This window comes from Leptodactylus fuscus, chromosome 6 (assembly GCF_031893055.1).
Source record: "Leptodactylus fuscus isolate aLepFus1 chromosome 6, aLepFus1.hap2, whole genome shotgun sequence".
NCBI lineage: Eukaryota > Metazoa > Chordata > Amphibia > Anura > Leptodactylidae > Leptodactylus > Leptodactylus fuscus.
In genome coordinates, this window is record NC_134270.1 from 144,999,260 (window position 1) to 145,027,258 (window position 27,999).

Sequence of the window (27,999 nt, forward strand, 5' to 3'; positions counted from 1 at the left end):
ATTTCTGAAAGTTCTTACTTTGTACCATTTTTGTCAACACCTACATAAAAGATTTGCACATCAATGTACATGGACCTGCCAAAGTGGGGTAGAAAATTTGGATTGAAAATTTGAATTCAAAATTGTTTATGTCCTGGCATGATCATCACTGCACATATCAGTTCCATCGTCACACTGTTACATGTAGTACTACTCTACCACCTGTACCCAGAACGCATTATCATTACTAATTGTTAACTATTTAAATGCCTTTTTAGGACGGAAAATATCTCCTGTGTATGGAGAACGCTTGGACCGGGTGGAGGAAGAGGTCAGGCGGCTGTCTCAGTCATATGACAGCTTACAGGGAGTGGTGAGCGGTCTTGGAGACTCTCTGCGTCTTGCCATCCAGGAGGACACCAGCAAGATGATCGGCTCACTAGTGAGTGGGCCCAGTTCTTCCTCACACTCCTCTGTTGGCTTTGGAGTGATACCGGATGCTTTGGCCGAGGCCCCACATGTCCCTGGAGACTTGACTGGGAAAGTAGCTGAGGTGAGTGAGATGCTCCGCTCAAAATCTGAGCTTCTGGAAGAGGTTAATGGGATGGTTATGGGCCATGAAGCCCAACTCCAACATCTACTAGAAGCTGCAAGGCCATCTCCGCTGACATCCACTGAAATGTTGGAGCAATATTTGGAGGGAAAGCTGGCGGAGGCTCAGGCAAAGCTGTTGGATGGAATAGAGGCTCGTCTGCAGAAGATCCAAGGTATCTGTGATGTGAAAGTAGATGCAGTGCAAAAACAATGCCAAGACTCTGAGCAGGCAGCGGGTCATAGAATGCAGCAGGAAATGGATGGACGAGAAGTGGCAATGAGGAGAGAGATATTAGGACTGACTGCCAAAGTACAGGGAATGAGTGCACCTGAAGGCTGCTGCGGGCGCATGGAGGAACTCAGTAGACGTGTCGAGGAATTGGAACGTAGCATGCGCCAACTAACTGAAGACCACCATGCCCTGAGCCAGAAAGTGGATGCAGAGCTCACAAGGCTCACACTGGAACCACAAGTTGGAGTGAGACTGGATGAAGTGGAGAGCAGACTCAACTATACCGAAGAAGGTGTTAGGAGATGTTGTCAAGAAGGAGAAGAAAGAGGCCACATGCTGGCTGAGCTGGATGGGGTAAGGGCCTCTGTGGATGACAAAGTGAGAGTCCTGGAAGAGAGGTTGCTGACTGTTGTTGGAGAGCTCACCAATGCCTCCGCAGCTCTGCCACTGGATGGAGCCGTAATGCCTCTGTTGGATGCCCAGCTGTCAGGGTTAAGGAAAGAAGGCCTTGAAAGTTTGGATGGATTGCAGAGCCGACTTGCTGCTGTGGAAGAATTGTGTGCGGCTGGGTGCTCCACCTCCGAAGGAGAATCTCTCCTAGAGATTCACACTGAACTTTCACAATGCCAAAAGCAGAACCAAGATGTCCAAAAACAGCTAGGCCAGCTCAACAATACCATCCTGGGCATCAAGAGGCATCTCGAAAGACAACAGGAAGAAGCATTACAAGGGGAGATCACGCTACTGCAAGTTAACTTGAGGAGCGTTGGGCGCTCTTTGCATGGTCTGGAGGAGACTGTGAGCAGATATGCTGATACTGTGGTCCAAGTCAACTCAAGTGCAGAGGAACGTGGAGCTCGACTAAGTGAGGAACTGATTTCTGTTCAAGGCCAAGTAGATGGACAGGGCTCTGAACTTCGCACCAGCCGGTCACAACTTTTAGGCTTGCGCGGAGATATGGAGAGGATGAAAGCACGACTTGCAGGACAGATGGGAACTTGTCAGTCCTTGGCTCGTGAACTTCAAGGGGACATGTCCAAGTTTGAACACAGGCTGGTGCAGGTGGAAGGGTCTTGCGGGACTCCAGAAACAAGTTTGCTTGGCTATCTGGACCAGGTGAACAGCACACTAGTATCTCATGAGCAGGGTCTGGAGGTCCTCAGACGGGAGCTGAGCAAAATCAACCATCAGGCACCAAGCCTGGACCTGCCACCAACTACACAAGACAATCCAGGACGGAAATAACACTAGCCATTCAGTGTAGGAAGACTTCTTCAAACACAGTGGCAAACCATAGGTATAAACTGGAAAGTGCCCGAGTGGCCGAACAGGAGGGGACCTGAATACGATCAAACAAACTTATGTTCCTTGACTTTGGGGCAGCTAAGCCACTTTGAGAGGGTAAATTTACATTGCCTCTTGGTTGTATAAGATTATATGGCAATGCAGGGATACGTATGGTGCTAGGGCATTATTAGTATACCAAGGACTAGATCTGAATAATTTATATATTTTCTTTTTTTTTCCTATCTGTTATGTATTATGCACTGCAGGGATGTAACCCTACTGCGTCATGCCACCCTGTCCCTGCAAAAATTCCCATTTTTATGCGCTGTAAATGTCTAAAATGCACAGAAATCCTAGTAATTGACTGTATAAGGCAGAAATACTCCAGGTATTAAAGGTTAACTATCTCCAGATATAGGTGTCATGTACTCGGGTACCAGCATAGGCAGAACAGTTACCTACTCAAATATATTGCTCTGTAAGTGTTGCACATACTCCGCCTATTGGCCATTTTAGGAATGACATTCCAGCAAACAATTTCTGTATGTCGGGACTTTATTCTCTGTGCACATTCGGAAATCCATGGCAGGGAATGAGCAATATCTGCTGGTGATGTGTCACGTCATGAGACCAAAATGCAAACCGCATAGAAAATAATATTGAAATGTTTCTGCTCCTTTGTATGTTATGTACCAGCACAGGGTTCACTTACTTAAATGTTCATGAATTTGTCTGTAGTACTTTGGGCCTCCAGAACGAGTGACAGCCAGGTGAACTGGATAAGTGTCAAGAACTACTCGGGGTAATACGGCTCCATCCAATAAAACTGATATACAGGACATTATTATTTCTGGATCGATTCCCTGCAAGTATCGATATCTCTGCTCGCCCTATTCACATTTCCTTCAATATTTCCATTTGTCTATTCCAAAAAAAACTTGAAAAACTGAGTTCCAAAATTGTCACCCGATGGACTGATAATGGGGTCTGACATATTGAGCTGTTTAGTCCATCATTTTGGCAGAAGGAATAGCGCTGCATGCTGTACTGTTCTTCTCACCAAATATAACACAATCCCCTGAGAAAGGAAATGTGAACAGAGCCTTACTTCCACTGGTCATGTGACGCAAACACAGATGGCCGGCTTGTTACAATACTGTAAGAGTATTCTCTTGTAAGGAACCGTGCACCTGCGTGGCCATCACATGATCGAAGAGGAATTTGAATCTGAATTTGAAGCAAATTCTGGTGAAAATCAGATGCATATTCTGTCCTGAATCTGTCTCTCATTTTATTCCATATATGGGCCCCTTCACACGGCGTAAGTGCTCGGCTCATTCCGAGCCGTACACGTGAGCGCTTCCCATTCACTTCAATGGGAGCGCTCGTAGAGAAGAAAGCAGCCCATTCATTTCAATGGGGAGCGCTCGTATGCCGGCTCCCGTTGAAATGAATGGGATCTGCTTTATATGTCCTCATTCTGAACGTGTTTTAACGTTCAGAATCAGTCAGCGTATCCGTAGTGTGAATGCACCCTAAGGCACAGATTGAAAAATAAGGACCCATGCACACGACTGAGTGTCCTCTGTGTTGGGGCTGCATTTATCACGGGATGAAGTCGGATGGCGCTGGGAGTAACATCAGAGTATCATCCGCATGTATTCCATGATGTATTCACGTCTATGGGGCTTTCGGATCCATTTGGTTCTGATAACATGGATGATTATAGAGCAGGTCCTATTCTGCTCCGTGTTATCGTAACAGAATGGATCTGGAAGCCTGATAGACGTGACTGTATCACGGGGTGCACTTCGATGTCCCGCTCGATCTTGCCGTGGATTCCGTGGTGTATTTAGCTGTAGACCCCGCAGTGTGTTAAGACACTCGGCTACTTATTTCCATTCATCTGAGCCTGATCAGCAAGTAAAAGCCGAGTGTTGGAAAGTGAAGAGGGGTTGGAGGTGGAAGACGGCCGCAAATTCTTCTTTGCTTTCTGACATGTGAACAGGCCCTAAGAGTAAATGATGAGGATTTTCATTAAATGACTAAAAGCAGAGATATTAATACCAAAATGTATATACCACAATTATCTTTATGGTTACCCTATTTCTTTAAGGCTTTGTGTGCATGAGCTGGGTTGGTGGTTTAGTGGCATAAATGGCACATGGATGACATCTGTGTTCCGCTCATGCCTCCACCAAGCCATTAAATGACCTCAGTAAGCCCAGGGCCACAAAACAGACAGGAATAGGACTTGTCCTGAGTTTTACCCCAGTCTCACAGCCCTATACATGGGCCCATCATAATACACAGTCGTGGTGGGGCCCTAGAATATAATGGGTCCCTGTGCTAGCCGTGATAGACATGGCTAGTATACTGATAATACACACAGCTATGTTATGTACATGAGGCCTTACACAGTATGCGCCCATTTCTGGACTGAGTCACCTGTGCAGAACTGAGCGGAGCAAGTGGATCATCTTAAAGGGAGTCTATCACCAAAATACAGTATGTCAACCCAGCCCTGCAGATAGATAGGTTAGGGTCTATCTAATCGACAACTCTCTTGCTGTGAAATCTGTTTTTGTCAAAATGCATATGAGCTCTATGGAGCAATGGGGGTGTTGTCATTGCTCCAAAAAGGTAAGAAGCAACACCCTCATTGCTCTAATGAGCTCATTTACATATTGACAATATTTTGTATGGGTTTTATACAGAAGGGGTTGTCCATCATGGAGTGTAGACAGGGAAACCGGACTCATAGGCTTTCCCTGAGTGGACGGGACGCGGGATTGACACAGATACATACCTTAGTAGCCACAATAACAATTGTCATAGACATCATTAGACAGCAGGACAAATGGTTCGGCTCCTGGACACTTGTCCTGCGTAGTTACAATGGCTCTTACCACCGTGTTTGCTATCCCGGTTCTGATTTACATCTTTTTCTATGTACATTTTTTCCATATTTTTTGCACTTCCCCATTCCATTCATTGTTGTCATTCAGGTCAGTGAAATAACTGTATAATGCATTAGCTCTGGTAGGAAGACCCTTAGAGAATAGTAAGGACCGGGGCTGGAGGTGCTAAATCTGTTACCCAGCTGCTTCCCTTGTAAGTAGAATATGAAAAAGGAAAAAAGGAGTAGCTATATATATATATATATATATATATATATATATATATATATATATACACACACACACATTCATACGATAGATAGACAGATAGATAGATAGATAGATAGATAGAATGTTCACTTTCAGAAAATTCCATAAAATGTCTTAAAAACGACATCACTGTATGACTGGTATAACGACTATCAGGCCGCCATATTGTCTAAGACTGACCATACACTCCATGACCTTACACAGTAAGATTGGCTGAGCGTACAGCGTAAAGCAGATGAGCTACTGCCAAAAAAGTTTGGCAAAATTTTAATGTATTGAAAGCCCAACATGCCCCGTTCGTCCTCCATCCACAAATGTCAAGGGAGAACTGGTCACCGGCTATCAGAATCCACTGGTCTGTACCGAAAGGTAACACTGACAATGGCAGAAGGGGCAAACAAGGGGAAAAAAGACTTGACAGTTGCCAAAGCATATTCTGTATGTCAGTATCTTGTGCACCATATTAATCAGATTTTTTTGTAATATGGCATAAGAGATCGATATATGCACATAGTAAATGGAGTTGAAGAATTGCTTTCAGTATTTACAGGGATTGTGTCTACATTTTCCAAAAATAGCGGCACCCTTGTCCATGAACTATGGTGTATGTGATGTTACAGCTTTACGCAAACTGAATACCAAATACAGCCTGAGGTCTTATTCACACGTCTGTATGTCATGTATGTATAGTGCAATACGTACCCATTCATTTCAATGTGTTTATTCAGACGTCAGTGCTTTTTGCAGATTGTAGGTCCACAACATCCTTTTTTTTCACTTATGCTGATGCATCACATCAATGACAGTCTGTGGGTCCGTAAAAAAAAAATGGGAGGATTTCTGTGTGCCGTATATTCCTCTCAGACTCAGAGACATTCACCACGTACTCCTATTGACAGACAGCACTGACATACACCCTGCTTTGGTGGACTTGCCACACTATATTCCAGGGCTTTCCAACTGGTGTACACTGGACCTTCAGTGGTTTCCAAGCAAATCTGTCATTGGGCCTAGTTTTTACCTAATATATGAGGTTATGTCCATCAAGTCCAACCTACTGGGCTTCTGGATTATAGGAAATTCACTGTGTATTGTACATGGTCGGTATGAGAAATATGGCTAATGTCAGTCAACAACATCAAAGTGGAGATAGGGAATGTCTGGCGGGTATTCGGCTCCGATAACCATTGCTAGAATACAGAGGCATACACTACATATACAATAGTAGCATTCATCTTCATATATCACCAGTCTTCACAGACATCTATATTTATCATTTTATTGTATACATCATATGTACTATACAAAAGTAAGAAACATTCAAGAACACATTAAAATCTATAAGATTATATACAATGGAGACACTTCATACATGTAGACCGCCGCAAGCAAACCAGGCACGCAGAGAGTTGGGTTAGTTTTGTACAGAGGGGTTTACATCTATATATAACCATGAGCTGAAATGGTCACAAACCGTATTAGAATGAGTCAATGGAAAAAATTACTGGAGAACCTACACATTAGATACATGGCAGACAGACCCGCCATCATGGGTATGGTGGTGTCCTGACTCTTCCTAGATGATATGTTCAGTGTCCGTTCACCTTATACTACGTTTGCAAGGGAGATAAGAAGCTGGCCGAAGTGTCCGGCAGTGGTTTACTGGCATTTCACTAGTGAGAGGTCTCCCAAGGGGGTCAGGAAGATTAGCTGTTGGCCAATGTATAGGTTACAGCTATGGAAGACGCTCGTATTGCAGCCACGTAGGGCCACACACAATCCATTCCTGTAGACACAACCATAACAAGTAACTCACAGCTTAAAACATACAAAAATATACAAAAGACCTGCATTTAACAAACTGGCCTATACTATGATAAATGCGGCCTGTTATATACACACATTGTCCATAGTCCCCATTGCTGTATTTTATACATTGTCTCCCTCCACAATAACTATTGAACTGAGACTCAAATGGGTAGAAGCCGTTCCTGTGCGTGTACGTGTGTATATCGGATTTATAAACCAGAAGTCCACGACACTATAAGCAGGTTGTAAGACTCTCGACACTTTTCTACCGCAGGGTACCGACTTGTCTTCATTTGCTTTTGGTACCAGGTACTTTGTTTTCCAGATCAGTTATGGCACCCCTTAATGTGGCTGATTGTCCCAGCGATGCCACATAAAGCTGTGGCTTACTTGGAACCTTGACTGGTGGTACCAAAAAGTACCGGGTGCTATTTAGAATTTTTTTTTTCTTGGGAGAATCAACAAAGGAAGTCCATTGGGGCCAATACAATGCAGTGGTCTAGGCCATCAATATCTGATCAGTGGAGGGCGGACAGTTGGCCCCAGGTATGGATCACAGTTGAGGGCAACCTGTACTATACATTGCATGGAAAAGGAAGTATTTGTCTCTGTGCCTGTATAGTGGCAGATCCCATTGAAGTCATCCCCCACCAATCAGATATTCATGGCCTGTTCTAAGGATCCTGGTCAAATCCTTTAAGTGAGTACCCGTACTATGTTTAGATGGCAGCAACACTCTAAAGAGGACCTGTCATCACTCCTGGCTTGCTTGTTGTAGTATATAGCTGTACTCCTTATAACAATTTAAGGGACATTCCTCTCCAAAAACTGGTCCTGTGGAAACCACAACAGAAAGTAGCTTTCCACTGCGGGTTAGTACGCTGCTTAACCCATAAGGCCCTACGTTGCAGAAAAGCTGCTTTTAATGTTCCAGATTTCGCTGCGGATTCTTGAGCCTTAGCCAGGAGTGGATTGAGACGATATATAGCATTCCTTTTGTAAACAATACTAGGTTTGGCTCAAAAAATGCAGAAAAATCATGCAAAAAAGCAGCATTTCTGCAACGTGTCCTTAGCCTACCTGTGCTGTTCCTCTGTTATTCCTCCTAAAAATCTATGAATGAATTGACAGCTCAACGTTACCAGTTTGAGGTTTGTCTATACACAGTCTGACATTGTCCAAGCAGTGCTGACGGTAGGAATAAAGGGTAACACCCACTTGTCAATTTCTTGATATATGTAGGAACGGTACAATACAGAGGAGATGCTGCAGAATGACTTATTTAATGGCGTATACAGGTAGCCATGTCATAAGATCTGACATATCCTCTTTAAAAACGTCCATACTTCACGTGCTGAAGAATGTGGATTTATGTCGCTGGTGATATTTGTGCAGGGGTTCTTATGCACCAGCAGTGCGTTCTCCTACTCCATAGACTTGTAAATCAGGGCCGCGTAGGCTAACTTCCTCAAGGGTCGCTGACAGGATAAATAGCGCAGACATTCTCTGGTTGTCAGCAGCCCATGACACCCCTAATGTAAACACTTCCTTCAAGTCACATTCCAAGGAGCTCTTAACCTCAAGAATGGAGCGCCTGTACCTGACGGTATTAATCCACTGTGTATCCGAGGCCTTGTAGGATGCATAATATTATTTTCCGCAGAAACCTGAGAGAACGTTCAGACTCTATTATAAGTCTTTGCACTTGGGCTACATTGTGATTATTATGTCGCGTTCTTACGGATTCTGTCTGTACGTTGTCGGCTCCGGCGAGGAGAAAGCTGTTTATTTGTGAATTAATAAAAGTCTTTGACTCCATATACAAGTCTGGTGTCCATGTGAAGCTTTGTGTGTGATGTAATGTGTGTTTCTTTGTGATAGGAGCTGTAGTGTGCTACGCTAGAAAGGAAGACGTGGTTGGCGACACCACCTTGAGTCTTTATTGGATGTCAGGTGAAGTCTTCTTGTTAGGAGACATGTTCAATGTCTTCCTTTGTAAGATTTGTCAGTGGATCCCTCCAAAAGGAGAAGTCGCTAAACTCCTGAGAGAGCAGAGCCGAGACCAACTGGGATGAGGGAGGGGGGAACATGACATTCACCAAATCCCTGAGGGCTGCATACCTGGAATGAAAGGAAATTATGACAAGTGAGGCAGGGAAGGAATGAAAACAAAGAGCTCTTGATCCCGGGATGTCATACCCAGGTGTCTATGGTTCCATGGCAAATATCTAAGCATTTGTTAACCCTTCCCTGACAAATATTTGTAGGAGAGGCATTCAACATGAACTTCTTGTGTCAGCACTGCAATGGGGGCAGACATGGAACCAAATTGAACCAGGATCAGAGTATAGAAATCTAGAAGATTGATAGTCCATCTAGACCAATATGTCCCAATCTTTTCAAGCCAAGTACCTCCTGCTGAAAAAAAAAGTTCTAAAGAATACCATGTTGTCCATCATGTGACAGATTCTGCTCCCAATCTTAAGTGTGGAAGAAAATGGGAGCAAGGAAATCCTTTCCCACTTGCTATAGAAAGATACTAATGGCCGATCCTTGGAATGGCCATTGATATCAGATCAGTAAAGGTCTAATCCCGGCATCCTTACCAATCAGCTGTTTAACGGGGCTGCGGCATTGATTAGAGACCCGGGGTTTACACAATGATCACCTTGGTCCATCTACCAGTATGGAACCTATCTCAGACTACCGCAGCTTCCTCCTAACCATGGGAAAAAGTTGTAATATCCTGTATGGATATTAAATAGGTGTCATGCAGGTAGGCACCAAAAGAAACACTAAAAAAGATGCAGCATACTCACAAGTCAAGACAAGATAAGATAAGACATCTATAGCCAAAGCCCAGGATCTCCATATCAGAAAGGTAATCATATACAGGAGGCAAGTATAAAATATATACAGTAATAATAACCTATAATACATGAAATCCCCCACTAGCTCCAGTGCTGCCGTCTCTGTCCCTGCCATCCTCAGCCCCAGGACATTGCTAAAACTACCAGGGAACAAGACCAGAATGCCAATGGATGCTGTGGAGGAGGCCAGCAAAGGTAAGTGTTTTTGTTTATTTCCACACACCCTCCCTGGCCCCCAATTATTATACTCTGGGGCCTAATAAGACCCCACATACTAATAAGAGCACTTCTGGTTCGTAAACAAATCTTCCCAGAGAACCTTACAAATATTCATGGAGTCAATCTTCTGAGGTTCGCCCATCGCTCGTGGTCACGTACCATACATGCAAGCATCACTGTTAAGGTTAGTGGTGAATAATGTACATGACGTCATCACTGCAGGTTCAGCGGGGACCACCAAAGTAGATGAATTTAATAGGAATTTCTTTATACCATAGCCTACTTGTGCCCAATTTTCTTAAAATCCCCCCAAATCCCTTAAAGGGATTCTACCATCAAAACCTTTTTTTTTTTTTTGTGGATAAGACGTCGGAATAGAAAGGCTATTCGTCTATTGCCTTTAGAAGTGATCTCCGCCGCGCCGTTCCTTAGAAATACCAGTTTTTACCAGTATGCAAATGAGTTCTCTTGCGGCGATGGGGGCGTCCCCACCGCTGCCAAAGAAATGTCTCCAGCACTGCCTCCTTCTTCGTCCGCAGCATCATCTTCAATGTCTTCTTCTGGCGCAGGCTCGTACCTTCTGGGCCTTAGTCCTTGGGCCGAGCAGACTGCGCAGGCGCACAGGCCATGGGAAAATGGCCGCTTGCACAGTACTGCTGGCGGCCATTTTCCCGTGGCGTGTGTGCCTGCACAGTCTGCTCTGCTCAAGGCCCGAGGCCTACAAGTTACGAGCCTGCACCGGAAGAAGACATTGAAGATGATGCTGCGGACGAAGAAAGAAGCGGCGCTGGAGACACTTCTCTGGCAGTAGTGGGGACATCCCCATTTCTGTTTGAGCGCTGGGGCCCGCACCATTGCTGCGAGAGAACTCATTTGCATATCGGTAAAAAATAGTATTTCTAAGGAACGGCGCAGTGGAGACCACGTCTAAAGGTAAGAGACGAATAGCCTTACTAAAGGCTATTTCGATGTCTTATCCACAAAAAAAAAAAAAGGTTTTAATAATAGAATCCCTTTAAATTCAGTAATCTGAAGTCCACAAGACATTGATTTCTAAAGACATACAGTTTAACTAAGCAAAATAAATAAAAAGAATTATACAAAAACTGTAATTTATCATAAAATAACACAAAAATGAGCTGAATATAAACATATAACACAGCCCCCTCCATGCTGACATCCTATAGACTCACGAGGACTTAAAGCTGGAGTTCAGCTCCTGGGTCAGTTCTCCCCTTGGGTTCACAGTGAAGATCCGCGATTCTGGAACCCCCACTTCCCTGTAGGCTACGACATCCTGCGATGAGTGGGTGATTGGCACGAGTACAGAAGAGCGGGAAGGAGGGAGGGGGTGATTGGAGACAAGCAAGGAAATGAAGAGAGGGAAACAGGAGAAGAGAGCGTTACTTGTTGTTCTGCTATATTCTCACATATACATTTATATACAATCCACATCCCCTCCTCTCTCATCATATAGGGTTTCACCATCCCCCGCACTAATTGATGTCCGGATTTCCATCCTGAAGTTAATGATTCTATTCTGTTTGTCTTTCGTTATTCCTACATTGTACGCACATGCAAACTCGGCCTCACACTTCATACAGAAGGCATGAAACGTGTGTGTGTGCAGTAGCGAGATTGTTCCATGTGGACAAAGTACATTTGATGGACCTGTCCTTCTTAGGATAGGTCATGAATTAAAGATCCACAGTTCTCCAACACAGAGGACCCCCATGTAATAGGTGATTAAAGATCCCTGAGCGCCTCTTCCACTTCACAGACCATGTGCTGCCATATTCACTGGTCACATGTCCTGATCACAGCTCAGTCCCATTCAAGTGAAAGGCTGAGCTGTGATACCAAGAATAGCTGCTATGCAAATGTACAGCGCCGTGCTTGGTAAGTACTGAAGATTCTGCAGCGCTCACTCACATTCTGCAGCTTCTTTAAAAAGCTGATCGTCTTGGGGCCCGGGTCTCAGATAAGTGACGATCTTTAACTGATGACCAATCCTATATTTGATAGGTCGTCAATTATAAAGCCTGAAAAAACCCGTTAAATATGGATTTTCCAAACCAGACAGTTTTTTTAACAACACTTAGGAAGTGTTTGAAGAATATTGGTGACATATCTTAAGGATCGGTGATCAATATCAGATCAGTGGAGGGTCCAAGATTTGGTACCCCCACGGAACAGCTGTTCACAGCACTTGATACATAGAAAATAGAGCAGGAAGCAGACAGCGCTGTTCTCTGTGTAGTGGTAGAACTGAGTCACTGCAACTTAGCTCCTATTGATGAGAATGGGAACCGATCTGCAGAAACCTGGTCTAACCACTATACAGAAAAACTCTTTAATATTGGGCTGACCCAACCATCTAATGTATGGGATCCTCCCGACTCTTGAATTCCAATATCCAATCCATTTTTCTTTGGGGATATAACCCTTTTTTGTTTTGAAACAACATGCACACTGGGCCAAGTGTGCACGTATAGGTATGGGTGGGACAGAAGCTGTTGGCCAAACAAGCATTTGCCAGATATCACATATGCATGGTCTGCAAGTTCCTTTTACTTACATTTGGTCTGTTACCAAAGGCGGCATAGAGAGGATAAGGGTCCGTGAAGAGTTGCCGAATGTCAGAGAGACAAGCGATCTTAAATCGTTCTGGGGCCTTCTCTATAACCTCCCTATGAAATAAAACACCACATATTAGTAATAGCCTAGTAAAGACTTAAAGGGGTTGTCCAGTTATGGACACTTCTACTCTATCCACAGGACAGGATATAAGTGTCCAATCACTGGGGGCCCCATTGCTGGGTCTGCTAATAATCAGGAAGACGGGACTGAAAGTCCTCCTAAGGCCTCCTTGTTCCTCCATTCACAAGAAGGCCTTGGGGGACCTACGGTACTCTGTCCTCCTGATCACTGGGGGACCAGACTGGCAAAACATATTAGATGTATATTGGCTAATATTACTGTTCTTATCAGGACCAACCATTCGTAATGTGCATGAGAGCGTTCCCAACACCCAACCCAAGATGGTGGGGAAGGGAAGAGTCTGTGGCTTTCTCACCTCTGCCTGTTGAAAACAAATGCATGTGTATGAGGGGGTTAAGAGGGATAACTATATAAGATATATGGCCAGACTTAGTAACAATCAGGGAACATATAGGGTAAAGTTCACAAAGAAGAATAGGCAGCGAGACCGACCATACAAAATTTATAGTGGAAATGTAACAGGTGGAAGAAAGCTTTCCCACTATCATTCACTTAAATGGGATATTTGGGCCGAATTCTCCTTTTGCACCTTTGATCAGGTCGCTTATTTTTTCCACTATCTCATATTTTCAACTGGTGTAAAATTAAATGAAATTTTGTGGCGAATTCCTTTACAAAAATTCCCATCCTCGTGAACTTTCCCATACACTGGAACTGAAGAAGACAAGCAGAAGATATGGCTAATCTTGTTATATATACCTGTGAAGTGCTGCAAACAGACTGCTTGGGGACAGAAGAAGAGGCCCTGGTGGAAGACTGAAGTCGCCTTCACTGACACTACGTAGGAAGGTCTTTGTAATTTCTGCAAGTCCCACCGAGCGTGCCGAGCAATACACAAACTTGTAGTCGTTCCTGCACACACAAGGGGACGTTCAGTATCTTGCAATAAAAGGGGCACGACTAGGACAAAAATAACAGCACAGCGTAGGAGATCGGATCACTTAATAATACAAGTCTGCAATATAGGCAGCAGATAAAGAGACCATGGCCCATGATACTGACATGCAGATGGCATTGTAGAGCTGCACTATCCCAGGCTGCGTCCAGTCTTTTCCAAGCTGCGGTAAGATGTGACCAAGGGCATCCGACCTGAAGACGGAAGTAGTTAAGAGAATGAATAAAGTAAACACACAGGGAAGTGGAACGCTGACTGATCTATGGAACAAGGATGTTGTTATATTATGTCATTTTCTTGTGGTTCAGAATTCCTCGGAAGAATTCTTGTGTTTTAGAAGAGGTCTGGCAAGACGTACGGAATGACAAGCTTCCTGCTCGTGGTGTAATTATGTGTTCACGAGACCTACAAAGAAGATCATTAAACAAGGTGGTCTTAGCACTGACCTGGTCACGGTTCCATCAATGTCGCTGATAATGATGCGGTCTGTGCTCTCCCATAGATAAATCTGTGCTCGAGTGCGACATGTGCCCTGAAACTTGGTACAGATGCTGAACACCACTTCATTGGGTCCGTTGTTTAAGTTTAAGCTTTTCTATTAAGAAAAAGAACATCTTATTGCAGGGACTGAAGGGGAAGCAATGGTGTCCAATAAAATGAAAGGCTATAGGTGGCTTTAGCCTTATTAAGGCTTATATTAGCCATGCACTATATAACATGCTTACTGGATAAAGTGTCTTCACCAACCATGAAACCATAGATGGCAAATCATAAATTTGCACTGTGATCTGGAAGTTGGTGGGCCATGGCATTATGGACACATTGCACCAATAGAATTAAAGGGGTTGTCCCATGAAAAGCATCCTATCTATACTGCTAGTTTATGTGGATTTAAGACTTTTCCTAAATACATTGCTTTATCAAAACTGCTTTGTTTGGCCGCTATCTTAATTTATTCACTTCATTGTTGACACTGCGTTTCTATGGCCACTGGGCTTATCTGCTCATTTCCCAAGTGCCCGCTCTCAGGGGGGAGGGAGGGGCTGACAAGCAACGGAGCTCCTCAGATAGGAGAGGGGGGAGGTGAGAGTTCTGGGATTACTGTGCTGTCTGTCACTTATCACTTTTCACTTATCAGCTGGTTTAATTGAATTTGGCTGATAAGGGCTGAGATAAGGAGTCCGTTACCTCTGTATGTAATGCAAGCTGACTCAAATCCAGCTCTGCTACATCAGTTTCCACATCAGCTTCATACTGTGGTAATGCATAGCAGATAGCAGAGCAAGTGAAACCCCGGCCACCAATGTGCCGAGAAATCCAGGAAGTGAAGAGAGTTCAGAGCCTTCAGGCTGCAGAACAAGAGTTATGGGAATACCCCTTTAAATCCAACCAAGGCTAGACTAAAGCCAACCAATCCATTCATGGATCAGCTCACCTAGTACTTTTGGGAGTGAACAATATCCTCCTGTTGCATGGAGAAACAGAGTTGGTGCGCAGAACCAACTGTAATAATGGAGGCCATTCAGCATATAGGGATAGTCTGATATGTAGGACATAGAAAAATTTAAATCCAAGAAGCCTTCATGGATTTTAGTTTTTCCAAGTGTCTATATGAATCTATTAAGTGTCAGATGCCCTCCAATTAAAGGGATCCTATCACTCAGACATGATTTTTTTCTAAGTACTACGTCGGAATAGCCTTAAAGGGGTTGTCCCAGCACAAGGATCCTATCTATACTGCTTGTTAATGTGAATGTAAGACTTTTCCTAAATACACTGCTTCAGCAAAACTGCTTTGTTTGTCCACTATCTTACTTTATTCATTTTTTTTGACACATCCCTTGACTTATCAGGTCATAAGTCAAGTGATGTATCTGCCTGCTCTGAGGGGGGAGGGAGGAGGGGCTAAGTGCACGGGAGCGAGCCTGGAGGGGGGTAGTTTACACTTTGGGGGGAGGGAAGGGGCCACCAATACAGACCCGGCATCCGCTGTAATAGTAGTCTGCGCATGCCCACAGGCCACGAGAAAATGGCTGCTTGCACGGTATTGGAAGCGGACATTTTCTCGTGGCCTGTGGACCTATGCAGACTGCTCCGTCCAATGCCTGAGGCCTTAGAAGTTACATCCCACCGCCAGAATAATAGGAGGAAGATGACGCTGCTGAAGAAGAGGAGGCGGCGCTGGAGAGAGCTCTCTCGCAGCATTGGGGACGCTCCCAAAGCTGTCTGAGTGCTGGGGCCCGCCCCCAATGCTGCGAGAGAGCTCATTAGCATACCGACAAGAACCGAGATTGTAGGCGAACGGCGGTGCGGAGAAGATGACGAAAGGTAGGAGATGAATAGCTTTTCTTAAGGCTATTCCGACGTGGTACTTAGAAAAAATCATGTCTGAGTGATAGGATCCCTTTAAAAATGACATCATTTTGCCTAATAATATTAATCGGTCTCCCATTTTGTAAAACATTGGTGAACATGGCTGTGAACTATTATCATATTCATAAACTGTTCTGTTCACATATAGATTGGTTATTTCCATTGTTTTGCTCCAGACATCACGGACACCAACAGGATTCGACTATACTAGGGTTGTGGGTTTCGGTGATAGAGTCCAGTATTATAGTGGACAACAAACTAGCCCTGCACGCTCAGGACAGATGTAATTGAAGTCAGCACAGCACACTGTATTCACTGTTGTCTCTGTAACTGATTTATGCAATACTTTCAGACGACAGGGTGTGGTAAAAATATGGCTCAAATTCATAACAGGAAAACAGATCTTCAACACATATGGCAACATGGAAACATCAGCAGCTTCGCAACCAGCCAAGACTTGCCAGTAATACAATGAGCATACAGGTCGGTATACATAATCCGAAGTGTACACTTACTATCTGCTCAGATGTCAGTCGTAGGGATTTCCGATACGGCCGAGATTGTGCGGGAATTAAAGAAGGTTTCCTGCCATCTTCTATCTTTACGTTCAACCTATGTAGAAAAAATGGAGACTGGATCCAAAAGACCAAGACATCAAGAAAGAAAAGACAAAGAGGAAGAGGGAGAGACAAGAAAAGTACAGTAACAAACAGAGGAAGAGACTTTTAATATAAAGACACTCACCCCTCAGTGCAGGAATCTTCATTCTGCTCCACATACTCCTTAGGATTTGTTACTGGCTGCTTGAGGAGGGGAGTGATGGAGAAAGTGTGTGGTAAGAGTGAGCTGGGGACACTGACGGGGCAATATGAAGGACGGAAAGCATTGGAAAAGTAGATGATTTACTAGAGGGAGGAGGTGGAAGTGATGGAGTGTGAATAGTAGGAGACAAATTAAGAGGTGAGGGGTTAAGAATATCATTGCTATGGATAAGAAGAAAGAAATAAGGGTAGTATTTTGGTAATTAGGACTGAGGGGGCAGATCAACAAAGGACAGAGATCCATAGACCTGGCAGATAATTATAGGTAAGAGTAATATATGTATTAAGGATGGTTTCCTATTGTAAATCTTAAGTTTCTCACCGGTGGGTTAGGCAAGCTCCTCCTTCGCCAAGAAAACCACCATCCTCGACTTTGAGGTGGCATCTTATGCTGAGAAAGCTGATCAATCACCTCCTTGAAGAGTACACAGGAGTTGGATTATCAAAGCATAACTATATCATCAAACAACTTCTGATTTTCTGACAGTATTTGTGTTATTAATAAATCTTGTACTATACTTTATTCACAAATTTTGTCTCCTTTCTGTGAAATCCTGCATTTCTTTATTTTAGGGAGGGACGGGGCAGGGAAACTGAGACTGGGATGGTCAACTCAAATGGTTATATGTCTGGGACTGTAAGACAAAGAATAGTGTGTCTGGTGTCCTGTGAAAGAGGAGATTCTCTGCTTTCATATATTGGCAACATTTCAGTGCTATCTGCATTCATTTTAGAGATATCACTCGTTGAAAACACAGCCGGAATTGAGAGCAGCTGCATGTAAAGGTGCCAATCCTAACTGTGTTTGCAACTGGAGATTCCTCTGTAAATATTACAGGTAGTACTGTTATCTTGGTATTATATGAAGGCTGAGAATCTCATCTTTTATAGGACACCAGAAGCATTCTATATCTGTTCTATGTTTTTAATGTTCATTATATAACTGTTTGAAGTGACCACTCAGCCTCAGTTTCCTTGCACTACACAAGAGCCTGCACAACCTAGTGAAGCAGTGTATAGATTTCAGCTCTCAATACAGGAACAAGGCAAAAGGGAACCAAAATCTCATAATAAAGTACATTACAAAATGATTTACTCAAACACTGCCAGAAATCAAAGTTGTTCAAAAGTTTAGGTACACTTAAAGAGGACCTATCACCACCTCCAATTTCTTTACATCAGTTAATATCTGCTACCCTGCACATTCTGGCATAGTTAGAATTTTTTCTGTAGCCCCCTCCATTCCTAAGCAATCAATGCTGATAGTTTTGGTGCCTGATATGCTATTTAGTCTCTTTACTGTCAGGAGGTCATAGTCAGGCAGCAGCGGACAAGGGGATGTGATTCTGAGCTCTGACACTGGTTGCCTCTGATTGGAGCTCTTAATCACACACCGCTGTCTGACCCAGCCCCTTCTGATATTACAGAGCTTATATGGTACACCAGGCACCAAAACTAACTGTTCCTGTTGCTCAGGAATGGTGGGGGCTAGAAAAACATATCCAACTATGCTATAACCAGTGGAGCGGTGCCTATTAACAGATGCTAAGAACTTGAATTGGTGGCAGTGGTGAAGGGTCCTCTTTAAAGGGAAATACATAATGAATATGAGAGGCAGGTAAAAGCTATACTACCTGTGGCAGCATCTGGTTAAACACTTGCATGCAGAGAAGAATTGGGGCAGCAGTTGCCCAGTTATAGAACCTGCACACAACACAAAAGACAACATGTAGAGAGATGAAATAGTACAGAAAACCAGAACTAAGTAAACAGTGGACCCACTTGTTATGTATTCGTAACACTAGTCTGGGGTTTTCTATGAGTGAAGGGTTTTGGCTGAAATCTGAGAATGAGATCTTGTACTTGAGGAACCTGTCTAAATATAGAGAAAATAAAAGTCATAAGAAATCCTGTATGGCACCACAAGTGCTAACGTGATGCTATCTAAGATATCCATTTTCAAGACTTATACCTTCAGGAATGTTCCATGTGTCATTGAGCCCCCCACAGAGTGACATTTCCACTGAAGGTATACATGGTTCCATGTTGTCTTCTGATACCTGTCCTGAGTCCTCCTTGTTAGGTAGAGGTGGAGGTGGGGGATGCGGATCACTGCAAGGAAGGGGTATATCATTTTTCTCAACAACATTCCACATCACTTTTTAGAATCTGGATTTTCTTACATCAACCTTTGACTTGAGTATCTTCCAGTTTTATGTCTGTTTGTCACATAGGTTCATATATGTATATTAGGGCAACTTTACCATGGATCCACACCTCTTGGAATAGGGGTGTAAATAAGTGACAGACCACTGGAACCACTGAAGAAAACTTACATAGGATGTAGAACAGGGGTAGGGAACCTTCGGCTCTTCAGCTGCTGTGAAACTACAACTCCCAACATGCTCCATTCACTTCCATGGGAGTTCCAGGAACAACAAAGCAAGTATGCATGCTGGGAGTTGTAGTTTTGCAACAGCTGGAGAGCCGTACGTTCCCTACCCTTGATGTAGAACCTAAGGAGATATTGCCATGGTTGGATCCAAAGCCAGTGATGTACGACAACGATGACTGGTTGCAATGAGTGCATTTCAGAAGGATAGAAGGACTATGTACACTTTGTGCTCTCATTTCATATGTTACTGTCACGTGGCATTTAGAGGGTTTGTCCACCTTGGATGAATAAGATGTTCTCAAATTCTCTCCCACCTGGAACCAATCACCAGCTGTAAACAAAAGAGTGTCCAATCTCCTCGCAGCGCCAGAGGACATGTTGGGTCCTCCAGAGAGAAGAACACTTACTCATTTATGGAGGTTGCAAATGAGAAACTCATTTCTATAAACTCTAAATGCCCTGAAAGAATTTGTAAAAATAGGTTTTTTTAACACTAAACCGCCCCTTTAATGCTGGGTTCTCACAGGACAGACCCGGGGATGACTTTCCTCCAGGGACAATTAGCGGTAGATTTTTGTGAATTCTTCTATTGCTAAAACCACCCAAAATGGGTACCCCACTGCTGCCGATCTATGCATCACGAAGGCTTATATTCACAGTGAAAGCACACAGTATCAATTGATATGTTGCAGGTTGTAAATCTGTACACAGATCAATTTACACAGCATGTGAGTGAGATTTTGTTAAATCTTATCCACTCTGCTGGTCCTGGACATCACAGCATGGTACTTCCTGGCAAGTCTGCAACAAAGTAGAGGTCCATGGGAAATAAATGGATGTCTGCATGTGTCCATTAAAATCAATGGGTTCACATGCAGTTTGTGATTATCATGGACAAGTCAATAAGCCCAAACAATTAACTGTACAGACCGAGGATCTTCTGATGCTCCGTTCTGTTCCAATATTTTATATGACCTGCTCTATAAATATTGGAATGGAACGGAGCATCAGAACAGAGCCCGGGCTGCATACTCAGTTATGCCCTGACCCTGCATTCTCACCCGTGAAACTTGGTCCATGTGTTGGTGGCATTTAGTAGTTTCAACAGTGTGCAAGGAGAGGGACTCCTAGCAATATAGTTATCTATGACGGTAGGAGTCCTTGCCACCCAGTGACATTCTGTCCTATACCCATTATAGTATGGGACTCCTAGCAATATAGTTATCTATGATGGTAGGAGTCCCCACCTCTCAGTGACATTCTGTCCCATACCCATTATAGTATGGGACTCCTAGCAATATAGTTATCTATGACGGTAGGAGTCCTGGCCTCCCAGTGACATACTGTCCTATACTCATTATAGTATGGGACAACTAGAAAATACATTTATCTATGATGGTAGCAGTCCCTGCCTCCCAGTGACATTCTGTCCTATACCCATTACAGTATGGGACTCCAAGCAATACAGTTATCTATGACGGTAGGAGTCCTTGCCACCCAGTGACATTCTGTCCCATACCCATTATAGTATGGGACTCCTAGCAATATAGTTATCTATGACGGTAGGAGTCCTGGCCTCCCAGTGACATACTGTCCTATACCCATTATAGTATGGGACAACTAGAAAATACATTTATCTATGATGGTAGCAGTCCCTGCCTCCCAGTGACATTCTGTCCTATACCCATTACAGTATGGGACTCCAAGCAATACAGTTATCTATGATGGTAGCAGTCCCTGCCTTCCAGTGACATACTGTCCTATACCCATTATAGTATAGGACTCCTAGCAATATAGTTATCTATGATGGTAGCAGTCCCTACCTCTCAGTGACATTATGTCCTATACCCATTATAGTATGGGACTCCTAGCAGTACAGTTATCTATGATGGTAGCAGTCCCTGCCTCCCAGTGACATTCTGTCCTATATCCATTATAGTATGGGACTCCTAGCAATACAGTTATCTATGATGGTAGCAGTCCCTGCCTCTCAGTGACATACTTTCCCATTCCATTACAGTATGGGACTACTAGCAATATAGAAATCTATGATGCTAAGAGACCCTACTTTCCAGCTACATACTGTACTGTAGGGACTATTGTACTGATTATAATATGGGACAGTATATTGCTGGAAGGTAGGGACTCTTAGCAATATAGATAACTATACTTCCAAGAGTCCCCCTCCCGACATACTGTACAGGCTGGTAAATCCAGGCAACAAACCCTATTTAACAACGCCTATTGGTGGCATTCCATTGGAAGTCAAGTATTTCACATATGTAGAACCTAATATAATTCCTACCTCTTACCTGTTTGGAAAATAAAGTGACACTTCCTGAGAGTCGGGAGACAGAACATCATCAGGATGCAATGGAGAAAGTTCATTGGCTGGATCTGAATATATTAATGAAAATAAAAGATATTAGAATTCGATCCGCCATGTATGAAAGAGCTGAAGAAGAACGAGAGTAAAACACTGTGATAAATGTTAACATATAGACAGGCTCCTCCGCCACCGATGATTCCAGGAATCAGAATTAATCTGGCGAAAAAACACAACATATTTGATAATGACATCACTTTTCATGCTTTGTTGGTAAAGCTTTGTCTCTGCAAACCTCTATGAAAGCAAACACTAGAAAAGATAATAAAACATAACGTGAGAAGAAAGGTCTGGATTGCGGTATTTGTCTTGCTGAATGCAAACCTTTTTGACATGGAGGCACAGGCGGCTCCGCAGGTTCTGGGACAGTCTGGTTAGAATTACAGTCTTCTGTGTTATCAGGAAGTCCAGGATATGGTGAGATGGGTTGAAGTAGCTCAAGATCTCTGGTGGGACTTGGTGGGAGAGACTGTGACATCTGAGGAACCAAATCTGGCCAAGAAACCTGATAGAAAAATGAAAGTAATTGAAAAGTAGCAGGACCTAGTGGCCTGGATGCCTTTCAGAGATCTGGAGTCAGGAAGGAATTTTTTTTTTCTCCTGACGTGGGTCAACTGATACCAGCCCGATGGGGTTTTTATGCCTTTCTCAAAACTAGAGATGAGCGAACACTGTTCGGATCAGCCGTTCCGAACAGCACACTCCCATAGAAATGAATGGAAGCACCTGGCACGTACACTTTGCCGACGGCCAGTCGCCGTGCCAGGTGCTTCCATTCATTTCCATGGGAGCGTGCTGTTCGGAACGGCTGATCCGAACAGTGTTCGCTCATCTCTACTCAAAACCATAAGGTAACATGTTGCATTTGATGGACCTGTATCTTCTTCCTAAGTCATCTAGCATGTTAGGCTATGTTCACATCTGCGTCAGAGTCTCCAACTCAGGGTCCGTCATAAATCCTGGATAAGAGTCATGCAAGCCCAACTTTTTTTCTGCCGATGTCAGAGTAATTACATCATGGAAGTCAGATTTGCATATTCTTCCCATGTTCCTTTGCACAGTGGAGCGCTCATGGCTTAATAAGACTCCACACACCTACAGTCCTATGAAAAAGTTTGGGCACCCCTATTAATCTTAATAATTTTTAGTTCTAAATATTTTGGTGTTTGCAGCAGCCATTTCAGTTTGATATATCTAATAACTGATGGACACAGTAATATTTCAGGATTGAAATGAGGTTCATTGTACTAACAGAAAATGTGCAATATGCATTAAACCAAAATTTGACTGGTGCAAAAGTATGGGCACCTCAACAGAAAAGTGGCATTAATATTTAGTAGATCCTCCTTTTGCAAAGATAACAGCCTCTAGTCGCTTCCTGTAGCTTTTAATCAGTTCCTGGATCCTGGATGAAGGGATTTTGGACCATTCCTCTTTCGAAACAATTCAAGTTCAGTTAAGTTAGATGGTTGCCGAGCATGGACAGCCCGCTTCAAATCATCCCACAGATGTTCAATGATATTCAGGTCTGGGGACTGGGATGGCCATTCCAGAACATTGTAATTGTTCCTCTGCATGAATGCCTGAGTCAATTGGAGCGGTGTTTTGGATCATTGTCATGCTGAAATATCCATCCCCGGAGTAACTTCAACTTTGTCACTGATTCTTGGACATTATTCTCAAGAATCTGCTGATACTGAGTGGAATCCATGCGACCCTCAACTTTAACAAGATTCCCGATGCCGGCATTGGCCACACAGCCCCAAAGCATGATGGAACCTCCACCAAATTTTGCAGTGGGTAGCAAGTGTTTTTCTTGGAATGCTGTTATTTTTTGGACGCCATGCATAACACCTTTTTGTATGACCAAACAACTCAATCTTTGTTTCATCAGTCCACAGGCTTGTCCAAATGTGCTTTTGCATACCTCAGGCGACTCTGTTTGTGGCGTGCTTGCAGAAACGGCTTCTTTCTCATCACTCTCCCATACAGCTTCTCCTTGTGCACAGTGCGCTGTATTGTTGACCGATGCACAGTGACACCATCTGCAGCAAGATGATGCTGCAGCTCTTTGGAGGTTGTCTGTGGATTGTCCTTGACTGTTCTCACCATTCTTCTTCTCTGCCTTTCTGATATTTTTCTTGGCCTGCCACTTCTGGGCTTAACAAGAACTGTCCCTGTGGTCTTCCATTTCCTCACTATGTTCCTCACAGTGGAAACTGACAGGTTAAATCTCTGAGACAACTTTTTGTATCCTTCCCCTGAACAACTATGTTGAACAATCTTTGTTTTCATATCATTTGAGAGTGGGCTGTCTATGCTCGGCGACCATCAAACTTAACTGAACTTGAATTGTTTTGTAAAGAGGAATGGTCCAAAATACCTTCATCCAGGATCCAGGAACTGATTAAAAGCTACAGGAAGCAACTAGAGGCTGTTATCTTTGCAAAAGGAGGATCTACTAAATTTTAATGTCACTTTTCTGTTGAGGTGCCCATACTTTTGCACCGGTCAGATTTTGGTTTAATGCATATTGCACATTTTCTGTTAGTACAATAAACCTCATTTCAATCCTGAAATATTACTGTGTCCATCAGTTATTAGATATATCAAACTGAAATGGCTGCTGCAAACACCAAAATATTTAGAACTAAAAATGATTAAGATTAATTGGGGTGCCCAAACTTTTTCATAGGACTGTATATGGTGGTTCTCTCCCTATGGAGTGACAATATCCCCTCAACCCTGTCTAAGCCTCTCACCTCTACCAGATCAGTCCTCTCTGCGCCAAGCTGAAGAGATGCAAATACATCAAAACAGCTGTCCTTGGCTGAGAAGACTGTATCTGGTATCATCCCAACACCATTGCAAACAAAGGCCTCTGAGAAGGTCGGCATGATGTTAAAGGGAGCGCCCTCTATTGGATGTCTTTGACTGAGACTCTGTCTTCCTAATTACATCATAGAAGATAGACTTGCACATCCTCAGTGAGCGCCCTCTATTGGTGTGCATACTTGAGGCACTGGCATCCTAATTACATCATGGAAGTCAGATTTGCATATTCTTCCCATAAAAAATAATGGACACTGTATGAACCTCAATATAGTCAATATTCGTTGGAATGATGGGAATTTTTATCCTCACCTGTGGGAGTCTTCCCCAGTCCCATTCTATATGGCTCTCCGAGCAAGGTGTGCCAGGGGCCTTCACTTCCAGTTCTGAGTCACTTTTGGGGGAGGGAGAGCGGCTATAAAAAATGAAAAGTGCACAAGACGATAACTTATATATAATTACTACTTAACATATGGTTACAAGGCCATAAGATGTTGATGTGTATGTCAAAAACTCATGGCTATGTTGCCTTCCCTATGGCACTGAAAAGTCTGGTCTATTCAAGTGTGTATGAGTACAGAAGAGTGAGCAGGATTGCATTTGGTTACCTCTTGTCTAATGTATCTCAAGCCTTAACTTTTTGGTTCTCATCAAAAATTCTCAAAGATTTATTTTCTGCAGCTTGCCTGTATTTTCATACATTGCAGGCTGCTCAATGCTCTTTAGTGTAAGATCTGCCGGAGAAGCTGGTAGTCCTTAGCTATGTTCTTTTATATGAGCCGGAATCTGTTCTTGATATATTTTATTAATTTACTCACATCAGACATCTTTCACACTGAATGGAGCCGAGCAGCCTTCAATGTATGAGAACAGCTTGCAGGTTGTAGAAAGCAAATGGTTGAGAATTTCTAATCACAACCTATGAGATAAATGATTTCTCTTACTGCACAAGACATGTAATTTAACTTAAAAAATGGATGCCGATGTCTCCATAGCCTTTAAATGAAAGTTAACACATACATTTAACATACTATCATCTATGCCATAAACTATTAAGCTACAGTATACATCCTGCAGCCTATTGTTGTCAAAGATATGATGGGTTCGTCGCATCTATTCAACAAGTGTAGGTCACCTCGGGGAAGACTGCAAGAGGTCCTCTTCAGTAGTGGTGAGGAGATCCTTAGACTGTGATGGTGAGATATCATCTGGGATCTCAGAGAAAGAGAAGTATATGGAGTCACTAGATATAATAAGAAACAATAAAGAAGTCAGTATGGTGTATGGTTAAAGGGGTTATCCAAAACTACATATTGCCATCAACATGAGATTGGTGGTGATCCAACACCAGGCAGCTCCAGTGTCAATGTATGGAGCTAGAAGCAGATGGCTCCATACAATATATAGCGGCCATGCCACATTATCGCCACTCTGCTCCCATTCATGACTATTTTTGAAACTCCTATAGAGGTGCTGTAAATGGAGGCAGCGATACATGTACAGTCACCTCTTCATTCCTTAGCGAGTATGAGATAGTGGTCCAAGGATCCCTATTTTTTTCAAGTCCCAGAGGTGGAACTAACATCTACCAAATATTTATTGCTTAGTCTTTGGGTATGCCATATATCACTCACATGCAAATAACGCTTTAATAGAACTGATCTGCTGATATGTGGCAGAGACCATAATAGATGGTCCATAATATTAGGTTAACGCCTATCTATGTGCCCTATAACCAAGCACCAGTCTCAGTAGTAGACTGGCCAAATGGCCAACTAGCAGTCAGTAATCCCACGACAGTAGAGCCACATATGGAGGTCTGTTTCCATGCCCTGTCACAGGGTCACCAAGTCCACAATAGGATCACTTACCATGTAGACATCATTGTATTTTCAGATTTGTTGACTTCTTCAAAAGTCTCTTCAGCTCTATTAGTTTTTATCCTCCTGCTCCAGTTTTTCCTTCTAGTGGGGGTATCAATGACTGGAAGGGGAGAATGGAAAGCTGGGGAAGATTCAGGTAAATCATCGCTGACATAAAGGGAAGATGTGTCCTGAGGTAGGTGAGAGTAAATGGACACCTTGAAAATTAATGGAGAAGAACATTTTTTTTTACATGCTGAGCAATCCCAGGTGGTTCAAAAAGAAAGTTCAATCACATAATAGTACACACATGCAAAGTTTGATATATTTTTCACCGTACTTGTGGTTTTTACTGTGTTTACGGATCTGGTGTTATATTTCTCATTAGTACTCTAAGAGCACATGGGTGTCCTATCATATGGTGTACATGGGTGTCCTATCATATGGTGCACATGGGTGTGCTATCATATGGTGCACATGGGTGTCCTATCATATGGTGCACATGGGTGTCCTATCATATGGTGTACATGGGTGTCTTATCATATGGTGCACATGGGTGTCCTATCATATGGTGTACATGGGTGTCCCATCATATGGTGCACATGGGTGTCCTATCATATGGTGCACATGGGTGTCCTATCATTAGTAGGCTTTATACACTTCTCATAAATGAACACCACAAACAGTATATAAAGCCACACCCGTACTAAAATACTGAATTGACCCACACAAGTTGGGTTAGGAAGAGGTTAAAATGCCCATATACCTTGAATAGCTGTCGCCCAACGCTTTGGGCGTTTGGTGGGCAGCTATCCCTTCAGAGTCCCCCATAAACATACTCATAGTCAAGTTTGTAAGTAGTCTGAATAGGGGAGAGGTGAGTAAGTCATTGCCAGACACCTCTGGTGGTAACTTGTCTTTGTTGAGAGAAAAAAAGGAAAGTCGAAATCAACAAGACCAATCCTTCTTTCCATCTATGGGGAAGAGTCGAGACGCCCAGTACAGAACAGATAGTCGGTGGGTTTGTCTAACTTTGCTCTAGTAGGAAAGGATCTCAAGTAGCCTCTATAATACATTACATCATCCTCCTCCACATCTTGGATGAAGAAAGCTTCTCCATTTTCTCCAAGTCTCATTGGTAAGTCTACAGGTTCTCCATTCACTTCTATGTCTACCTGCAGAAATAGATCACATGACACGTGAAATAAAATTTTACATAAAAGGTTGAAATCTTCGTACATTACATCACTCTGATTTTCCGTCTACACTTACAGTCATCTCCGTTGAGCGCAGTATACCAAGTTTACCAAATCGCACATGGAAAGGCGACGATCGAAAGGAGCCATCAGGCTGTCGGACCACTATCACATCGATGGAGCCGGACAGCGTGGCTGGATTTACACCCTTATAGAGGTCTCGCACTCGGCCCAGTACAGAGCCCGCTATCTGCCCCACGTAGTTCATTTCCTGAGGAACGATAAGAAGACACCACAA

General features: G+C 43.3%; 2 protein-coding genes across 2 annotated transcripts in view; one reads left to right on the forward strand and one right to left on the reverse strand.

Moving 5' to 3' along the window:
* EMILIN3 (elastin microfibril interfacer 3) overlaps window positions 1-27,999 on the forward strand; it is a 200,900-nt gene that overhangs the window by 6,828 nt on the left and 166,073 nt on the right. The window contains exon 4 of the mRNA XM_075277457.1: window positions 258-8,766. Within this exon, the coding sequence (XP_075133558.1) occupies window positions 258-2,050 (1,793 nt within the window). The 3' untranslated portion in view covers window positions 2,051-8,766. The remainder of the gene's footprint in view (window positions 1-257; window positions 8,767-27,999) is intronic.
* Window positions 8,759-27,981, reverse strand: LPIN3 (lipin 3). The gene is made up of 19 exons (XM_075277472.1): window positions 27,778-27,981; window positions 27,585-27,680; window positions 26,515-26,723; window positions 25,779-25,886; window positions 24,956-25,058; window positions 22,136-22,316; window positions 21,738-21,822; window positions 19,003-19,142; window positions 18,813-18,906; window positions 18,665-18,734; window positions 17,353-17,445; window positions 16,954-17,009; window positions 16,725-16,821; window positions 14,283-14,431; window positions 13,944-14,030; window positions 13,641-13,793; window positions 12,739-12,850; window positions 11,354-11,457; window positions 8,759-9,192 (listed from the first exon to the last, which is right to left on the reverse strand). The coding sequence occupies exons 1-19, from the start codon at window positions 27,967-27,969 to the stop codon at window positions 9,039-9,041; spliced, it is 2,283 nt and encodes a 760-aa protein (XP_075133573.1). The 5' UTR covers window positions 27,970-27,981; the 3' UTR covers window positions 8,759-9,038.